Genomic DNA, 17,316 nt, shown 5'->3' on the forward strand with positions numbered 1-17,316 from the left:
CCCCAAGTTTGGAGCAATGAAGTTTCTTTATTAAACCCTTTCTTTCATTTACAAGTTGGAGTAAGTTTTCTTATATTTTTATTGCCTGCATTTTGAAGAGTTCTTTCTGAAGAAACAAGACATACAAGATCATCACGGGGCAAGGTGAGAGGCAAAACATTGGACCCTCAGTGACTAATAAGCCAAGAAGGCAGCACGAGTCAAACCCAGCAACCAACCTTCAACAGCACCTTCCAAACCCACAACCATTTCCATCTAGAATGACAAGGGCAGCAGATACATGGGGACACTCCCACCTGCAAAAGTTCCCCTCCAAACCATCCTGACTTGGAAATATATCACCATTCCTTGATGACTGAGATCTCATTCAGTCCACGCCTGGTGGTGCTCAGCGCTGTTCTCTTGCCCTGGGCTCAGGGAGCCTATTGACTCCCCAAAGCCAGTCCATTGAGTCAGGAGTGCGATGGGATACTCTCCACTTGCCTGGATGGGTGCAGCTTCAACTAACACTCGAAGCTCAACACCATCCAGGACAAAGCAGCTCACTGGATTGACACCACATCCACAAACATTCACTCCCTCTACCACCAATGCCTAGTAACAGCTGTTCGTGTATACTATCTACACTGCAGAAACTCATCAAAGCTCCCTCGCCCTTACAAACCCGGTCTTTTTTACCATCTAGAAGCACAAGGGCAGCACATACATGGGAACACACCATATACAAATTCCTCTCCAAGTCACTCACCATCCTGATTTGGAAATGTTTCATCCTTCACTGTCAAATTCTTGGAACTCCCTCCCTTACAGCATTGTGAACCATAGAATCCCTACAGTACAAGGGAAGGCCATTCAGCCTATCAAACCTGCACTGACAGCAATCCCACCCCATATCCTTGTAACCCCACATATTTACTCTGTTAATCCTCCTGACAGTAGGGTTAATTTAGCATGGCCAATCAACCGAACCCACATACGTTTGGAGTGTGACAGGAAACCAGAGCACCCAGAGGAAACCCACGCAGACATGGGGAGAGAGAGAAAAAAAAGTCCACAACGGAACGTTAGCGTTCCAACTCGACCGAGGGGTGACCTCAGGAAGCGCCTCTTGACTCAGAAGGTAATGGAAACTGGAAACCCTCAATGTTTTCTTTTATTCATTCGTGGGACACGGGTGTCACAGGCTGGCCAGCATTTATTAGCCATCCCTAGCTGCCCTAGGAGGGCAGTTGAGAGTCAACCACATCGCTGTGGCTCTGGAGTCACATGTAGGCCAGACCGGGTAAGGACGGCAGATTTCCTTCCCTAAAGGACATTAGTGAACCAGATGGGTTTTTCCGACAATGGTTTCATGGTCATGAGTAGATTCTTAATTCCAGATTTTTTTTGTGAATTCAAATTCCACCATCTGCCGTGGCGGAATTGAACTCAGGTCCCCAGAACATTAGCTGAGTTTCTGGATTAATAGCCTAGTAATAACACCTCTAGGCCATCATTTCCCTTGTTGCTGTTTCATGTACGTGCAGTAAGAAGTCTCACAACACCAGGTTAAAGTCCAGCAGGTTTATTTGGAATCACGAGCTTTCAGAGCACTGCTCCTTCATCAGGTGAGTGGAGAGTTGGGTTCACAAACACAGCATATACAAGATAATGGAAGACTAGCATTCCAACCATTATCTTGCAATTGCGTCTCTGTCTATACACAACCTGTTTGTCAACTAACCTCCACTCGCCTGATGAAGGAGCAGCGCTCTGAAAGCTCGTGATTCCAAACAAACCCATTGGACTTTAACCTGGTGTTGATAGACTTCTTACTGCGCCCACCCCAGTCCAATGCCAGAATCTCCACATCACATATGTGGCTATCGGAAAGGGGGGATTTATTTGAGGATTTTGGAGTCCGCTGAGGGTTTTTGAGTTGGGGGGGGAGGGGAGTTCTTGGATGGCACACTGAAGGAGTCAGTCAGCAGCTTCAAGGAACGAACTGACAGTGCAAAATTCCGGTGCAGAGACATTGGAGACGCTGAGGCCAGTGGATAGATTTGATTGCCAAGAGTCAGCTTGCTGAGGCAATGCATTACTCCCATTTTATTAAATAAGCAACCTTAAAATAGCCAATTAAATAATAGGAACTACACTGTACCCACGCGGACCAGCCTGTCAAACTGATTAGTTGAACATTTAATTTTATGCTGATTAAAATGAGCAATTTACTGATGCACAGCCTCTCAGTCTGGGTTCAATGCAGATAAAAGTTAACAATGTCATATTGAGAAAATTATCAATTTAGACAAGTTCTTGTTAATCTCGGGAACGCGGGGCTCCCGGGAACATTTTACTGCCTTAATATCAGCTAAAGAAGATTCTTATGAACGCAGCAGCTTAGCGAAATAGTGATGACAGTGCAGGAAAAGGCTCTTCTGCGCTGGGAAATAATTCGGTCCCAAGTTCTTCTCATGCCGCGCGGGTCTGCAGAAAATGAAACGATTACGATAGCGATTGATTAATTGCAGCCGTCAATGCGTCTACAGCAGAAGCAGACCCAGAGTGCAAGAAAATTCCAGTGCAGGAGAGATCTGGGAACCGTAGATCCAACCTTCCTCACAACACACTCCCCAAACACCTCTCAAACACACTCAAATATCCCAAAATCCCAACATTAAAACATTGGATGTATTCAAGAAGCGGCTGGATATAGCACTTGGGGGCGAATGGGATCGAAGGTTATGGGGAGAAAGTAGGATTAGGCTACTGAGTTAGACGTTCATGATAAATGGTGGGAAAAGGCTGGAAGGGCCGAATGGCCTCCTTCTGCTCCCATCTTTCTATGTTATTTGCTGGAAGAAATTGGATTTGCATTCAGTTGGGTCAGTACCATCACCCCCCTCCTGAAGAAACAACGCTTTTCATCAAACTACACCAAACTTTTTTGGATGACCGTGAGTTAGATTTGACGTTGGACTATCCAACTTGGAGCCTGGAAATGGAATTAACACCAGTATAGCAGGCAGTGCTCGCTTTAAATGATAGAATTCCCCTCAGTCGTGGTCATCTCTACAACAATACCACCCATTACTGTGAATCAAGCATTCACAATATGTTGGAACACGGATATAAACAGATACAAAGCGCCCTGCACAAGAGGGCACAGGCCAAGAGGGAAGGGTGATCATAGAGTCCCCTACAGTGCAGAAGGCCAGCACAGACAACAGACAACCCACGCCCTACCCCGTAACCCCACGTATCTACCCTGTTGGTCCCCCGATACTAAGGGGCAATTTAGCACCGCCAATCCACCTAACCCGCACATCTTTGGAGCATGGGAGGAAACCCACGTAGTCATGGGGAGACCCAAAGCTGGAAGCGGGTTTTGTGCCATATCTAAGGTCCGCGGAGCGTGCACATCCAACAGATGGATAATTCAAGCTCTGGAGATCCCAGATCAAATGAACCAAAGACTCTTGGTCAGCTTGAGATAGTTTTAGACTCACTGGGCTAGAGATATAGAATCAAAGAATCCCTATAATATTGGAGGAGGCCCATCGATTCGGCATCTCTCTGACAGGAAAATCTTACCCAGGCCCTATCCCTGTGACCCTGCACACTTACCATGACTAATCCCTAACCTGCACATCTTGGGACGCTAAGGGCCAATTTAACATGGTCAATCCACCTAACCTGCACATCTTTGGAGGAAACTGGAGCACCTGGAGGTGCAAACTCTGCAAAGATAGGGACCCGAGGGGAGAATTGAACCCAGATCCCTGGCACTGTGAGGCAGCAGTGCTAACCGCTGCGCTATCCCATGAGAGGCTAAATTTAGTGGCTGACCAGAATTGTTCAGGGATATAAGCTGGTCTGAGACGAGGAAAATTTAGTTTTCAATCTCCTAATTAAAAACTATCTGCCACTCTGTGCCCTCTAATTGGGTCAGTTATATCTTCACTGCCTGTGTTGTGTTGGGTTAAGAGATGCCAAAGCAATGTGACTGATTAACCTCGGCACTCACTCAGGCCGAAGCGACAACTTGGAGATCACGGATGCGGGGAGACTAGCTGATAGAAGGAGACATCACCAGTGGGGCCCAATCCCATCCTGACCCAAAACTTATCACTCTCGGAAGGACCACCGGCTATGGATGGGGATTGGGAATTCTGGTGGATCTCCCAATACCAGCCGTGCTTAAGGAAGCCCTGTGGAGAGTTGCTGTGTCCAGCAACCAGGATCAGCGGACTCTGTAAAGACTGTGATGGAAGCCACAGCTGTCTTGCTGTGTGTGTGTGAGAGAGGTTCGGAGTCAGACCTCCGGAACAAGCTCTTTCTGATCAAGAGCTACTCATCATGCATCTTCAAAATGATACATCAGGCATGTGAAGCAGGGTTCAAACTCCAGAACGAGTCAACATTAAATCAATGAAAAACTCACCCTTCTCCCCAAACACCAACTGGGACAAGTTACCGGTTGGGGATAGAACAGCACCTTCAATATCAGCTCACAGAAATATAGACAGATAAGACAGGAGCAGCAGGAGGCTACTCAGTCCTTCGAGCCTGCTCTGCTACTCATCACGATCATGGATGATCGTCCAACTCAATAGCCTAATCCTGCTTTCTCCCCATAACCTTTGATCCCATTCGCCTCAAGTGCTGTATCCAGCTGCCTCTTGAATACATTCAATGTTCTGGCATCAACTACTTCCTGTGGTAATGAATTCCACAGGCTCACCGCTCTTTGGGTGAAGAAATGTCTCCTCATCTCCGTTCTAAATGGTCTACCCTGAATTCTCAGACTGTGACCCCCTCGTTCTGGACTCCCACACCATCAGGTACATCCTCCCAGCGTCTATCCCTGGTGCCGGGAGGCAGCAGTACCAACCACTGTACCACCATGCCACCCAACCAAAAACAAATGACTGAGGGTGCTGGAATCTGAAACCAAAAGAGAAAACGCTGGAAAATCTCAGCAGATCTGGCAGCATCTGAAAGGAGAGGGAGAAGAGCTGACGTTTCGAGCCCAGATGACCCTTTGACAAAGCTAAAAGGTATAGGAAGGTCACCTTGATGCTACCAGACCTGCTGAGATTTTCCAGCGTTTTCTTCTTTGGTGCTGCCCGACTGGTTATTCAGTCAGCTGTTTGAGTGAAGTGGGTCGGGAAGCAGAGAGAACAAAGAACAAAGAACAACCCAGCACGGGAAACAGGCCCTTCGGTCCAACGAGCCCGTGCCGCCGCATCACCCTACACCTATTCTACCCTGTGTGTCTACGAATGGAACCCCTAACTTAGCCAGATTCAGGGGAGAATAGTGTCAATTTGGTAAACCAATCAGCCTAAGAGCACATCTTTGGGGTGTGGGAGGAAACCGGAGCGCCCGGAGGAAACCCATGCAACCACAGGGAGAATGCACAAACTCCCACAGACACAGGCCCAAATTCATGTATCTGCACAGCCAGCAGTGCTAGTCACCGAGCTGTTGCGGCGCCCGTCTACCGGTCCACGATCAAGCACACACACCGACACGAAGTACTAGGCCACTCCCGGAACCTCCAAGAGCAGCCCACGCACGACCCACCGTGTGCATGCCCCTCGTTTGACAACGAGGTGGACCTCCACCTGCGGAATAAAAAGACAAAAACGTTAACTTACAAGTCTGCATTTCCGGTGTCTCCCGAGGTTCTGACCTTCAGAAGGTTGACATCAGCTGGCATCTCATAGTGCCAGGTGAGAACCAGCCCCACTTGCCTGCCAAACCCTTGGAGAGGGTAAGGAACAACCAAGAATTGCCTTAAAGACCGATCCTACCCACTGCCCTCGGCCAGCCTCTCTAAACAAATGCATTTCTCCTTCAAAATTCACACCAACATTTCATTCAAAATTAATCTGAAATAAATTTGTGCCAGTCACACACCTGTTGATGAGGAATGAAGGACAATTCCTCCACAGCTACTGTGCCAAGCTACACCCTGGCAGATATACACAGCCTGGATATGGAAAAACTCCTCCCACTGACACTAACTTTACATCAGTACCACTAACACTGCCCAACCAAAACCTGGGCTGACATACCGGGATATTCTCCCAATCTGTTGGCTGAAATTTCAGGATTGAATTCCCCAGATCTGGCATTGGGACCAGGATTGCCACCTTACGTTACCTGGGATAGTAGTCCCCAGGGTCACGACACAAAGGGCTAGTCATGCAGGATGTCCGAATTACCTGGGCATAAAGATGGAGTTGTGCAGGAAGTTCTCGAAGGATTTCTGGAACATCACCTCCTCAGCTTCTGCCTTGAGCTCGTCCGGGGACTTTGGGCAGGTGCAGCACTGTCCATCCTCCGTCTTCTCGGACTTCTTGGAATCAGCATCACCGTCACCCTCCAAGTCAATCGCTCCCGTCGCTGAGATCCTGGTGGGTAGCTTCATACCTGGAGGAAAACTGCAGACTGAGAATGGGGCTGTTCACGTGGGTTCGGACACACATCAGACACTTGACATAGAGAATAGCCCCCCCCCCCCGCTCCGTATCGGTGTGAAGATACGCTGAACAAACAAACAATCCAAGATCGGTGTCAAAAGAATGCAAGGCAGGAGAAGCACTGTGTATTCTGGTTGGAATGTGGAATATTCTATCAAAGAAGCAGATCCGATATACATATTTTTTTAAAAAAAGGGAAAACGGGGAAATAGTTGGAAAGGGAAAGGACTTGGGAAGGAATTCTGGAGCTCTGTCAGAGAGCCAGCAGAGCCAGGATGGATCAAATGGCCTCCTGCCAGCACAGACACAGAGGGGCAATTTTTTCACATACAGAGGGTGGTGAGTGTCTGAAATGAGCTGCCAGGAGTAGTAGTAGAGGCAGGTACAATTTTGTCTTTTAAGAAGTGTTTAGACAGTTACATGGGTACAATGGGTACAGAGGGATATGGACCAAATGTGGGCAACTGGGACCAGTTTAGGAATTTTAAAAAAAAGGAGTAGCATGGACAAGTTGGGCCGAAGGGCCAGTTTCCATGCTGTAAACCTCTGTGACATGATGGACTGAATGGCCTCCTGCCAGTACAGATATGATGGATCGAATGGCCTTCTGTATTGCTGTAAAACCTCTGGGTTTTCTCCCTCACTTCTAACATTTTTATAGTTCAGCTGGCATCCTCGCTGCACGGGTACAACGCGCCAATCCACACAGTCCCCTTTACCTTTGTGGCAGTAGTCATGTTTATAAAGCTCAACGTCCTCTGGCTGCTGCTGCCACCGCACCAGGTAATAGGTGATGTTGCCGTTGGAGAAGGCGGGGGCCTTCCACCTCACCACCAGCTGAGATGAGGAGTTGGACATGGAGAGAACGTCGAGGGGAACGGAAGGCACTGCAGGGGGAGGAAACAAAACACCATCAAAATACTGATTAGTTCCAGAGATAAGTGAGAGTGGCGGTTCTACTGAAGGTGTCCCAGTTCCCACACGCCTATCCCGGCACAGCCTGGGCGTGGGTGTTATTAACCCAGCAAAAACACTGGGGTGCCAGCAGCCTGCCTACAGACGTGTCCCTGACACTGCCGAATAAATAAATAAAACAGTGTAAACTCCCTGGGTGGAGTTAGGGTAACAGAGCCGGAAGTTACCTGAGGCGTTTGTCTTCATGTAGATGATCCCACTCTTTGCCCCGTGGTTACGGCCATCTTCCGAGGTGGCCAGAGTAATGGCCTTGACAAAAATGGCGTACTGGGTCCAGGGCTTCAGGTTGTTCAGGTACACCCCCGGTTCCTGGGTCTTGCTCTGGGGAAGGTCCACATCTACCATGCTCCAGCTATTGGAGCCACATGCATCCTGACCATCGTACTCGGTCAGGTTTTGAAAGGGCCTTGAGGGGTAAAAGAACGCACAAACAGCATTACGACAATGCCAGCGGGAGAATGTGCTTTAGAGAGAGAAACACAGTCCAGATCCCACCCATATGCCTGATCCCCCCATCGCTTCCCAGATTCCACACATGCAAGCTGGAAGATCCATTGCGTGCTGTGTTAATCTTCACTGTGACATTCTTCTACATTTAACTGGCCCCCGTTATGATCTGCTATTGACTGCAACTGCTACAATTAGGTTCAGGTGTCCCTGGCATTCGAGAATGAGAGAGGAAAGAGAAATCTGTTTCTTGCTCCTGATCACATTCCTTCAACTTTAGACTGGAAAGTATGTGTGCATGAAAACCGTGCACAAGTACTGTGAATATTAGCTGGATTGACCATGCTAAATTGCCCCTTAGTGTGCCAAAATATGCAGGTTAGATGGACTGGCCATGCTAAATGTGCAGGGTTACGAGGATAGGGTGAAAGGGAAGGCAAGGGTGGGATGTTCTTTCAGAGAGGCAACTGTGACTCGATGGGCTGAATGGCCTCCTCCTACCATCATAGTGATTCTATGACTCTAAGCAATTAGATAATGCTGCTTCCACCACCTCCTTTGTACCCTGCCCCCTCAGCCATATACCCACAGGGCAGCATGATGGCACAGTAGTAGTGCTGCCTCACCACGCCAGGGACCCGGGTTCGATTCCTGGCTTGGGTCACTGTCTGCGTGGAGTTTGCAAATTCTCCCTGTATCTGTGTGGGTTTCTCCCTCACTCTAAAAGATGTACAAGTTAGGTGGATCGGCCTTGCTAAATTCTCCTTTAGTGTCAGGGGGACTAGCTAGGGTAAATGCATGGGGTTAGGGGATAGAGCCTGAGTGGGATTGTGGTCAGTGCAGACTCAATGGGCCAAATGGCCTCCTTCTGCACAGCAGGGATTCTGTATTACAGTAAGAAGTCTTACAACACCAGGTTAAAGTCCAACAGGTTTATTTGGTAGCACAAGCCAAATGCTACCAAATAAACCTTTTGGATTTTAACCTGGTCATAGAGGTTTACAGCATGGAAACAGGCCCTTTGGCCCAACTTGTCCATGCTGTCCTTTTTTTAAACCCTTAAGCTAATCCCAATTGCCCGCATTTGGCCCATATCCCTTTATACTCGTTGTACCCATCTAAATGCCTTTAAAAAGATAAAATTGTACCCGCCTCTACCACTACCTCTGGCAGCTCGTTCCAGACACTCACCACCCTCTGTGTGGAAGAAATGCCCCTCTGGGCACTTTTGTATCTCTCCCACTCTCTGTTGTGGGACTTCTTATTGTGCCCACCCCAGTCCAACACCGGCATCTCCACATCATGGATTCTATATAACCAGATCTATCAATTTTATAGTTTGAATTTAATCTCACTGTGTTCCCCAGTGACTAAGCCCCGAACCAGGAACACTACAGTAACTGCCTAGGCCAGCTTCAGGCACTGTGTGTGTGTGTGTGTGTGTGTGTGTGTGTGTGTGTGTGTGTGTGTGTGTGTGTGTGAGAGAGAGTGATAGTGTGTGTCCATGACTATCAACACTCACGCTTCCTTGTAATAGACAATGAAACTGATGAGGTCTCTGTAATCTGGAGGGCGATATCGTTCCCATTTCAGCAGTATCCTGTTCTTGGCTGTGGAATTGGCTGTGAACTTCAAGATGTGACTCTCACCTGATAACAAAAGAAGCGACAAAAATCATTTCACCACTGACAACATGCAGGGACTGGCTGGGGCTCGTATCGCTGTCCGAGAGGCAAAGTACATCACAGAATACGACAGTGCAGAAGGAGGCCATTCGGCCCACACCGACAACCATCCCACCCAGACCCTATCCCCATAACCCCATGCATTTACCCCGCCAATCCCCCTGACACTTAGGGGCAATTTAGCATGGCCAATCCTCCTACTCTTTGGGCTGTGGGGGGAAATCGGAGCACCCGGAGGAAACCCATGCAGACACGAGGAGAACGTGCAAACCCCACACTCAAGCTGGGAATCGAACCCGGGTCACTGGCGCTGCGAGGCAGCAGTGCTAAAAGTGTTAAAGCTTATTTATTAGTCACAAGTAAGGCTTACATTAACACTGCAATGAAGTTACTGTGAAAATCCTCCTAGTTGCCATACTTCGGCGACTGCTCGGGTACACTGAGGGAGAATTTAGCACGGCCAATGCACCTTAACCAGCACGTCTTTTGGGCTGTGGGACTAAACCGGGGCACCCGGAGGAAACCCACGCAGACACGGGGAGAATGTGAAAGGATGGGAATGACTGAACTAACAACTTTCTAAGGCAGGGCTGCTGAATGTGGAAATTTGGGTCTGCTGCGACTCACATCAACTTTTACAGATGCCCCATAGAAAGCATTCTTCCTGGTTGTATCACAGCTTGGTATGGGCTCCTGCTCTGCCCAAGACCGCAAGGAACTACAAAGGGTCATGAATGTAGCCCAATCCATCACACAAACCAGCCTCCCATCCACTGACTGTGTCTACACTTCCCACTGCCTCAGGAAAGCAGCCAGTATAATTAAGGACCCCACACACCCCGGGCATTCTCTCTTCCACCTTCTTCCTTCAGGAAAAAGGTACAAAAGTCTGAGGTCACGTACCAACCGACTCAAGAACAGCTTCTCCCCTGCTGCTGTCAGACTTTTGAATGGACTTGCCTCCCATTAAGTTGATCTTTCTCTACACCCTAGCTATGACTGTAACACTACATTCTGCACTCTCTTCTTTAATTCTCTATGAACGGTATGCTTTGTACGGTGCGCAAGAAACAATACCTGTCACTGTAACCCAGTGACAATAATAAAATCAAATCAAATAACCGGTGGCGTCTCAGTTTACTCACAGGAAGCTCGGTCACCGTTAGTCCGCCGCTCCATGTCAGCAGGGCCCTGCCTCTCCTTCACACCGGCTACCTCCACCATGCGGGCGATCTCAGCCACGCAAAGCTTGGGGTTAAAAGCAAAGTAGGTTTTCCCCTGTCTAATGGTGAGGTTGTGACGGCTCCAATCCCACAGCTGCTGCAAGTTCTGGTTATCCAGCACGTAGAAGGAATAGTTCCTGTTCAAAAAGCAAGACAAGCCCGTCACAAAGGCACAACTCATTCGGAGAGGCAGCTGGATTGATGAGATACATTCCACCACTGGCACCTGCAGTTGTGTTAATACATACGGAGTGAAGTTATACCATCTGGGCCAGCATTTGCTGCCCCTCACTCCTTAAACTGAGTGCCTCGCTTGGCCATTTCAGAGGGCAGCTGAGAGACAATCACATTGCTGTGACTCTGGAGTCACATGTAGGCCAGACCAGGTAAGGACGGCAGATTTCCTTCCCTAAAGGGGGATGAGTGAACCAGATGGGTTTTTACAACAATCGATGATAGTTAGCCTGCTGATTCAAGATTTTTACTGGATTCAAATTTCACCATTTGCCATGGTGGGATTCGAACCCAGGTCCCCACTGAGCATTCATCGAATCACAGAATCCCTACAGTGCAGAAGGAGGGCATTCAGCCCACTGAGCCTGCACCAACCACAATCCCACCCAGACCCTACTCCAGTAAACCCTCAGATTTAACACGTCCCCCTGACACGTGGGGCAATTCAACATGGCCAACCAATCTAACCCACACATCTTTGGACTGTGGTAGGAAACCGGAGCACCCGGAGGAAACCCACGCAGACACGGGGGAGAAAGTGCAGACTCCGCACAGACAGTGACCCAAGCTGGGAATCAAACTTGGTTCACTGGCGCTTTGAGGCAGCAGTGCTAATCACTGTGCCATCGTGCTGTGCGGAGGTTAGGTGGATCGGCTGTGCTAAATCGCCCCTTAGTGAAGGGCCATACGTCCTCCTTCTGGACTGTAGGAATTCTATGGACTGCAGCCCTGGTGCGAACCGGGGAGAGGAGGAGGAGGAGAGGGAAGGTGATAGGACTTAGGAGGCCTAGATCATAATTCACAACTGGAAGCTGATTAGAAAGTGTACCCGAGAGGATCCCCACCACCATGAGGACAACAATAAAAAAAAAACCTTTACTCAGAGCATGGAATGCACAGCCTGCTGTGATAGTGGGGTCGGACACTTTAGGAACTTCCAAGCGGTTATTGGATAGGCACATGGTGCACACCGGAATGATAGGGAGGGGATAGCTTGATCTTGGGTTCGGACATAGCTCAGCCGAGGGCCGAAGGGCCTGTACTGTACTGTTCTATGTTTCACGGAGACGGACAGGAGTGGGGTGCGACCTCCAGGGTGCAGGTGGCTGTGTAAATCCTTGGAGCGCCCGAACCCCTGAAATGGACTCCGGCCTTGCACTGTCTGCTCAAATAACAACCGCCCACTGCAAGTTCTGTCCCCCACTCCACCTCCCCCCGCCCCCCACCCCTGATTCGCCCGCCTCCCTCCCCGAGCCAGTGCAGCTATCGTGACCACTGAGCCGTGTCGGAGAGACGCTCAAAACATCGAATGAAAAAGAAGTGGCTAGCTCGTCACTCCCGAGGCGACCTTTCCCATGACCCTCACTGCTCGATGTCAAAGGCCTCCCTGTACAAAGTTTACTCTGTCTCCTGGGAATAAAAGACTTGCCTTTCAGCAATTAGACATTTCGCCAGGTAGAGACTGTATGTTTATTTTAGTCCCAGATTAATACTGGGGAGGAAAGGAGGGGGTGCGGGGCAATGTACAGGTGCGCCATCCTAATGGAGTTGTGGAAATATTTGTATTTTAAGTTTAATCTTTCCCTCGTTTTGGACCATAAGACAGAGGAGCAGAATTAGGCCACTCGGCCCATCGAGTCTGCTCCGCCATTCAATCATGGCTGATATTTTTCTCATCCCCGTTCTCCTGCCTTTCTCCTCATTACCCCAACCTCCTTATTAATCAGGAACCTATCTATCTCTGCCTCAAACACACTCAATGACCTGCCTTCCACAGCCTTCAGAGGCAAAGAGTTCCACAGATTCACCACTCTCTGGCTGGAGAAATTCCTCCCCATCTCTGTTTTGGCTGTTGTTAACACGCAGCTCCCCTTTTACTCGCTACTTTTTGTGTTTCTAAAAGCATCCCAGATCCTTCCCTAAAGGAGACCAGATGGGTTTTTCCGACAATGGTTTCATGGTCATCAGTAGATTCTTAATTCCAGATATTTTTTATTGAATTCAAATTCCACCATCGGCTGTGGCGGGACTCAAACCCGGGTCCCCAGGATATTAGCTGGAGTTTCTGGGTTAATCATCTAGTGATAAAATCACTAGGTCAGTGCCTCCCCACTGCAATGAAGTTATTGTGAAAATCCCCCAGTCGCCACGCTCCGGTGCCTGTTCGGGTACACTGAGGGAGAATTTAGCACGGTCAATGCACCCTAACCAGCACGTCTTTCGGACTGTGGGAGAAAACCGGAGCACCCAGAGGAAACCCACACAGACACAGGGAGGACGTGCAGACTCCGCACAGTGACCCAAGCCAGGAATCCAGCTCCTCATCTGGACTTCAAATGTCAGCTCTTTTCTCTCCTTACAAATGCTGCCAGACTTGCTTAGATTTTCCAGCATTTTCTCCTTTGGTTTCAGATTCCAGCATCTGCAGTAATTTGCTTCCATCTATCTGTGTGGAGTTTGCGCATTCTTCCCATGTTTGCATGGGTTTCCTCTGGGTGCTCCGGTTTCCCCCCACAGCCCAAAGCTGTGCAGGTTAGGTGGATTGGCCTTGCTAAATTGCTCATTAGTGTCAGGGGGATTAGCAGGGTAAATGTGTGGGGGTGCAGAAATAGGACCTGAGTGGGATTATTGTCGGTACAGGCTCGATGGGCTGAATGGCCTCCTCTGCGCTGTAGGGATTCTACAATTCTATTCTATTCGAGCGCAGGCCCCCAGAGCACTGGGTCTGTGGATTATTATTTGACTGACAATACCACTGCCTTCTTGCCTGAAAAAATGGTTTAAAATAAAGTATTTTAAAGTTCATTTATTCATGTCACAAGGCTAACATTAACACTGCAATGAAGTTACTGTGAAATTCCCTTAGTTGCCACAGTCTGGCACCTGTTTGAGTCAATGCACCCTAATCAGCTTGTCTTTTGGACTGTGGGAGGAAACCCATGCAGACACGGGGAGAATGTGCAGACCCTGCACAGAGAATAACCCACAGTGCTGTTAGGGAGGGAGTTCCAGCATTTTGACCCAGCGACAGTGAAGGAACGGTCGATACATTTCCAAATCTGGAGGGTGAGTGGCTTGGAGAGGAACCTCCAGGTGGTGTTATTCCCAGGTATCTCCTGCCCTCGCCCTCCTAGATAGTCAGTGGTCACGGGTTTGGACGGTGGTCTTGAGGGAATGTAACTGGAGATGGATCCTCTCATGGTGTTTTTGGTTCCTTGCGATGCACCAGTTCTCTGTGCCGTAATAAGGTGACCGAATGCGATCATATAATGATCCCCGAACATCCCAAAGCATCCACAGGCAATAAACTTGTTTCTAAATGACACCTGGTCACCATTTAGAACATGCTGCTGAAGCTTTTCAGCTTGTACTCATCAGGACAAACACGCCAAATTTCAGACAATCTCAACAATTTATGTGCGAAGGGTGCTGAATGGTTGGCATGCCAACTCTGATGGGCCCTCTTATAGCAGTAATGTCTCTCCTGTAGCGCTTAGGGGGCAGGCCATTCGGCCTCATGCAGTGCTTACCCTTCCAGCTGCTCCTCCCCATTGATGTAGCGGAGGCTCTTGAAGAAGGAGAGCGAGACGAGGGCGTAGGAATGGCGGATCTTCACGTACCCTGAAATAGTTTCTATCAGCCCGAGATTGGCCTCCAGCTCCGCCGCGATGTTGTCTGGATGAAAGAAGCAGCAGAGAGAGAAAAAGGTTTAAAGTGAGAGGGGAAAGAGTTAAAAGGGAGTTGAGGGGCAGTTTTTCCACTCGGAGGGCACTGCGTGTGCGGAACGTGCCGCCAGAGGAGGTGGTAGAGGCGAATACAATTACAACACTGAAAAGACATTTGGACGGATACATGGATGGGAAATGTTTAGAGGGATATGGGCCAAACACAGGCAAACGGGACTAGCTTAGTTTAGAAAACCTGGTCGGCATGGATGAGTTGGGCCAAAGGGCCTGTTTGCGTGCTGAATATCTCTGTGACTATCTCAAAAAAAAACGAATGGCCAAGTACATTGGCTCTACGTGGTGACCTGCAGCAACTGAAGAATGGGTCAATAACAGGTGGTCTCCATCCAGAGAAAAACTGAGCCCTCCAGGGAAAAAAAACTTCAATCAGTTCAGAGCATCAGAGGACAGCAGCGAACGGGGAAACGGGGAGGGGGGAAACAGGATGGCGAGGGTGGGGGGGGGAGGGTGGGGGGGGGGGAACGGGAGGGCGGAAGGGGATGGCGAGGATGGAGGGGGGGTGGGAAAGGTGGAGGGGGATGGCGAGACGGGAGGGCGGAGGGGCATGGCGACGGCGGAGGAGGGGAAACGGGAGGGGCGAGGAGGATGGCGAGGGTGGAGGGGGGAACGGGAGGGCAGATGGGGGGGGGGGGTAGCGGCGAGGGTGGAGGGGGGTAGCGGGGAGGATGGAGGGGGATGGGAGTGGAGGGAAGGTGCTTGCTGGAAGAACAACAAACATTCACTCCGGCAATCAGACATCACGCTTCAGAATCAGGTACTCACTCCCCCTGCGGATTGTGATGATCAGGTTTCCGTCGATAACCGTGCATCCCTGCAGGTTCTGGGCTGCGGTGACCGAATCGATAGTCTTCGTCTTCACTGAGCAGACACTGGGGCAAGGACCATCACAGGGGGTGCAGTACATGCTGTGGGGAGAGGGGGGAGGAACAACTTCTGGTTATCCAAAGACAATGCGTAACGGCAGCAAAACAGCATTAGATTCCCACCTTGACGACAGTCCGGATATCCAGTTTCCAATCCTACAGAGTGACAGCACCACGCACACTCCAACTGGAGACAAAAATGGGACAAGCCCTTCAACTCCATTCCCCCAAAGACAGAAAATAGCTTCAGGGATATACCCGCACTGTTTACAATTCTACACCCTGACCTCAGTTGTTTAGTAATTGCTTTTGGCATCTGGTTGACTCGCCTTTGCTGGTCAGATTGACCACAATCACCAGTACAATCACGGGCCCCCTTACTGCTCCACTGTTGGGAAAGGGAAGGAAAGTTCATTCACGTCACAGGTGGTGGGGGGTGAGCTGCCATCTTGAACCACTGCAATCCTACACAGTGTAGACGCTGTTAAGGAGAGCGTTCCAGCATTTTGACCCAGCGACAGTGAAGGAACGTCCGATATATCTTGGGTGGCACAGCGGTTAGCACTGCTGACTCACGGCACCAGGGACCCGGGTTCGATTCCCAGCTTGGGTCACTGTCTGTGTGGAGTTTGCATGTTCTCCCTGTGCCTGCATGGGTTTCCTCCACATGCTCTGGTTTCCTCCCACAGTCCAAAGATGTGCAGGTTAGGTGGCTTGGCCATGCTAAATTACCCCTTAGTGTCCCAAGATGTGCGGGTTAGGTGGACTGGACGTGCTAAATTACCCCTTAGTGTCCCAAGATCTGCAGGTTAGGTGGATTGACCATGTTAAATTGCCCATTCATGTCGGGGGATTAGCAGAGTAAATGTGTGAAGTTACTGGGATAGGGGATTATTGTCAATGCAGATGGGCAGAATGGCCTCTTTCTGCAATGCAGGAATTTTATAATTCTATTCTCTGATTCTATATTTTCAAGTCAGGATCGCGAGTGATTCGGAGGGAAAACTTCCAGGCGGTGGTGTTCCCACGTGTCTGCTGACCCTGCTCTTCTAGCTGGTAGGAGTCACTGTGAGTTGCTGCAGTGCATCTTGTAGATGGCGCACACTGCTGCTACTGTGCGGCGGTGATGGAGGGAGTGAGATAGGGAGGGGGTGCCAGTGAAACAGGCTGCTTTGTCCTGGATGGTATCAAGCTGCAGTCACCCAGCTAAGAGGAGGGTGCTGCAACTGTACCCCTGTACAACCGGATATGGAAGGAAATCAACAATCTTCCAATTTAATGAGAGCCTGTGTGGAAGGTACCAGTGGGTAGAGGGGACCTGTTTCAGATAGAACATAGAACAGGAACAGGCCCTTCGGCCCACGATGCTGTGACACCAAATTAAACTCATTCCTTCTGCCTACCCTTGGTCCAGATCCTGCTATTCCTTGCATAGTCATGTGCTTTAGGGCGGCACGGTAGCACAGTGGTTAGCACTGCTGCTTCACAGCTCCAGGGTCCTGGGTTCGATTCCCAGCTCGGGTCACTGTCTGTGTGGAGTTTGCACATTCTCCTCGTGTCTGCGTGGGTTTCCTCCAGGTACTCCGGTTTCCTCCCACAGTCCAAAGATGTGCGGGTTAGGTTGACTGGCCATGCTAAGAAATTGCCCCTTAGTGTCCAGGGATGCGTAG

The 17,316-nt window shown here is 49.6% G+C and overlaps 1 protein-coding gene across 1 annotated transcript in view; it reads right to left on the reverse strand.

The window, feature by feature from the left end:
* Positions 1-17,316, reverse strand: part of igf1ra (insulin-like growth factor 1a receptor) — a 185,485-nt gene that overhangs the window by 27,051 nt on the left and 141,118 nt on the right. The window contains exons 4-10 of the mRNA XM_080216101.1: positions 15,546-15,688; positions 14,568-14,712; positions 10,726-10,940; positions 9,418-9,544; positions 7,616-7,854; positions 7,193-7,360; positions 6,216-6,423 (exon numbers count right to left, since the gene is read on the reverse strand). Coding sequence (XP_080072227.1) covers positions 6,216-6,423; positions 7,193-7,360; positions 7,616-7,854; positions 9,418-9,544; positions 10,726-10,940; positions 14,568-14,712; positions 15,546-15,688 — 1,245 coding nt within the window. The remainder of the gene's footprint in view (positions 1-6,215; positions 6,424-7,192; positions 7,361-7,615; positions 7,855-9,417; positions 9,545-10,725; positions 10,941-14,567; positions 14,713-15,545; positions 15,689-17,316) is intronic.

This window comes from Carcharhinus amblyrhynchos, chromosome 32, assembly GCF_965287045.1.
Source record: "Carcharhinus amblyrhynchos chromosome 32, sCarAmb.v2.hapA, whole genome shotgun sequence".
Lineage (NCBI taxonomy): Eukaryota > Metazoa > Chordata > Chondrichthyes > Carcharhiniformes > Carcharhinidae > Carcharhinus > Carcharhinus amblyrhynchos.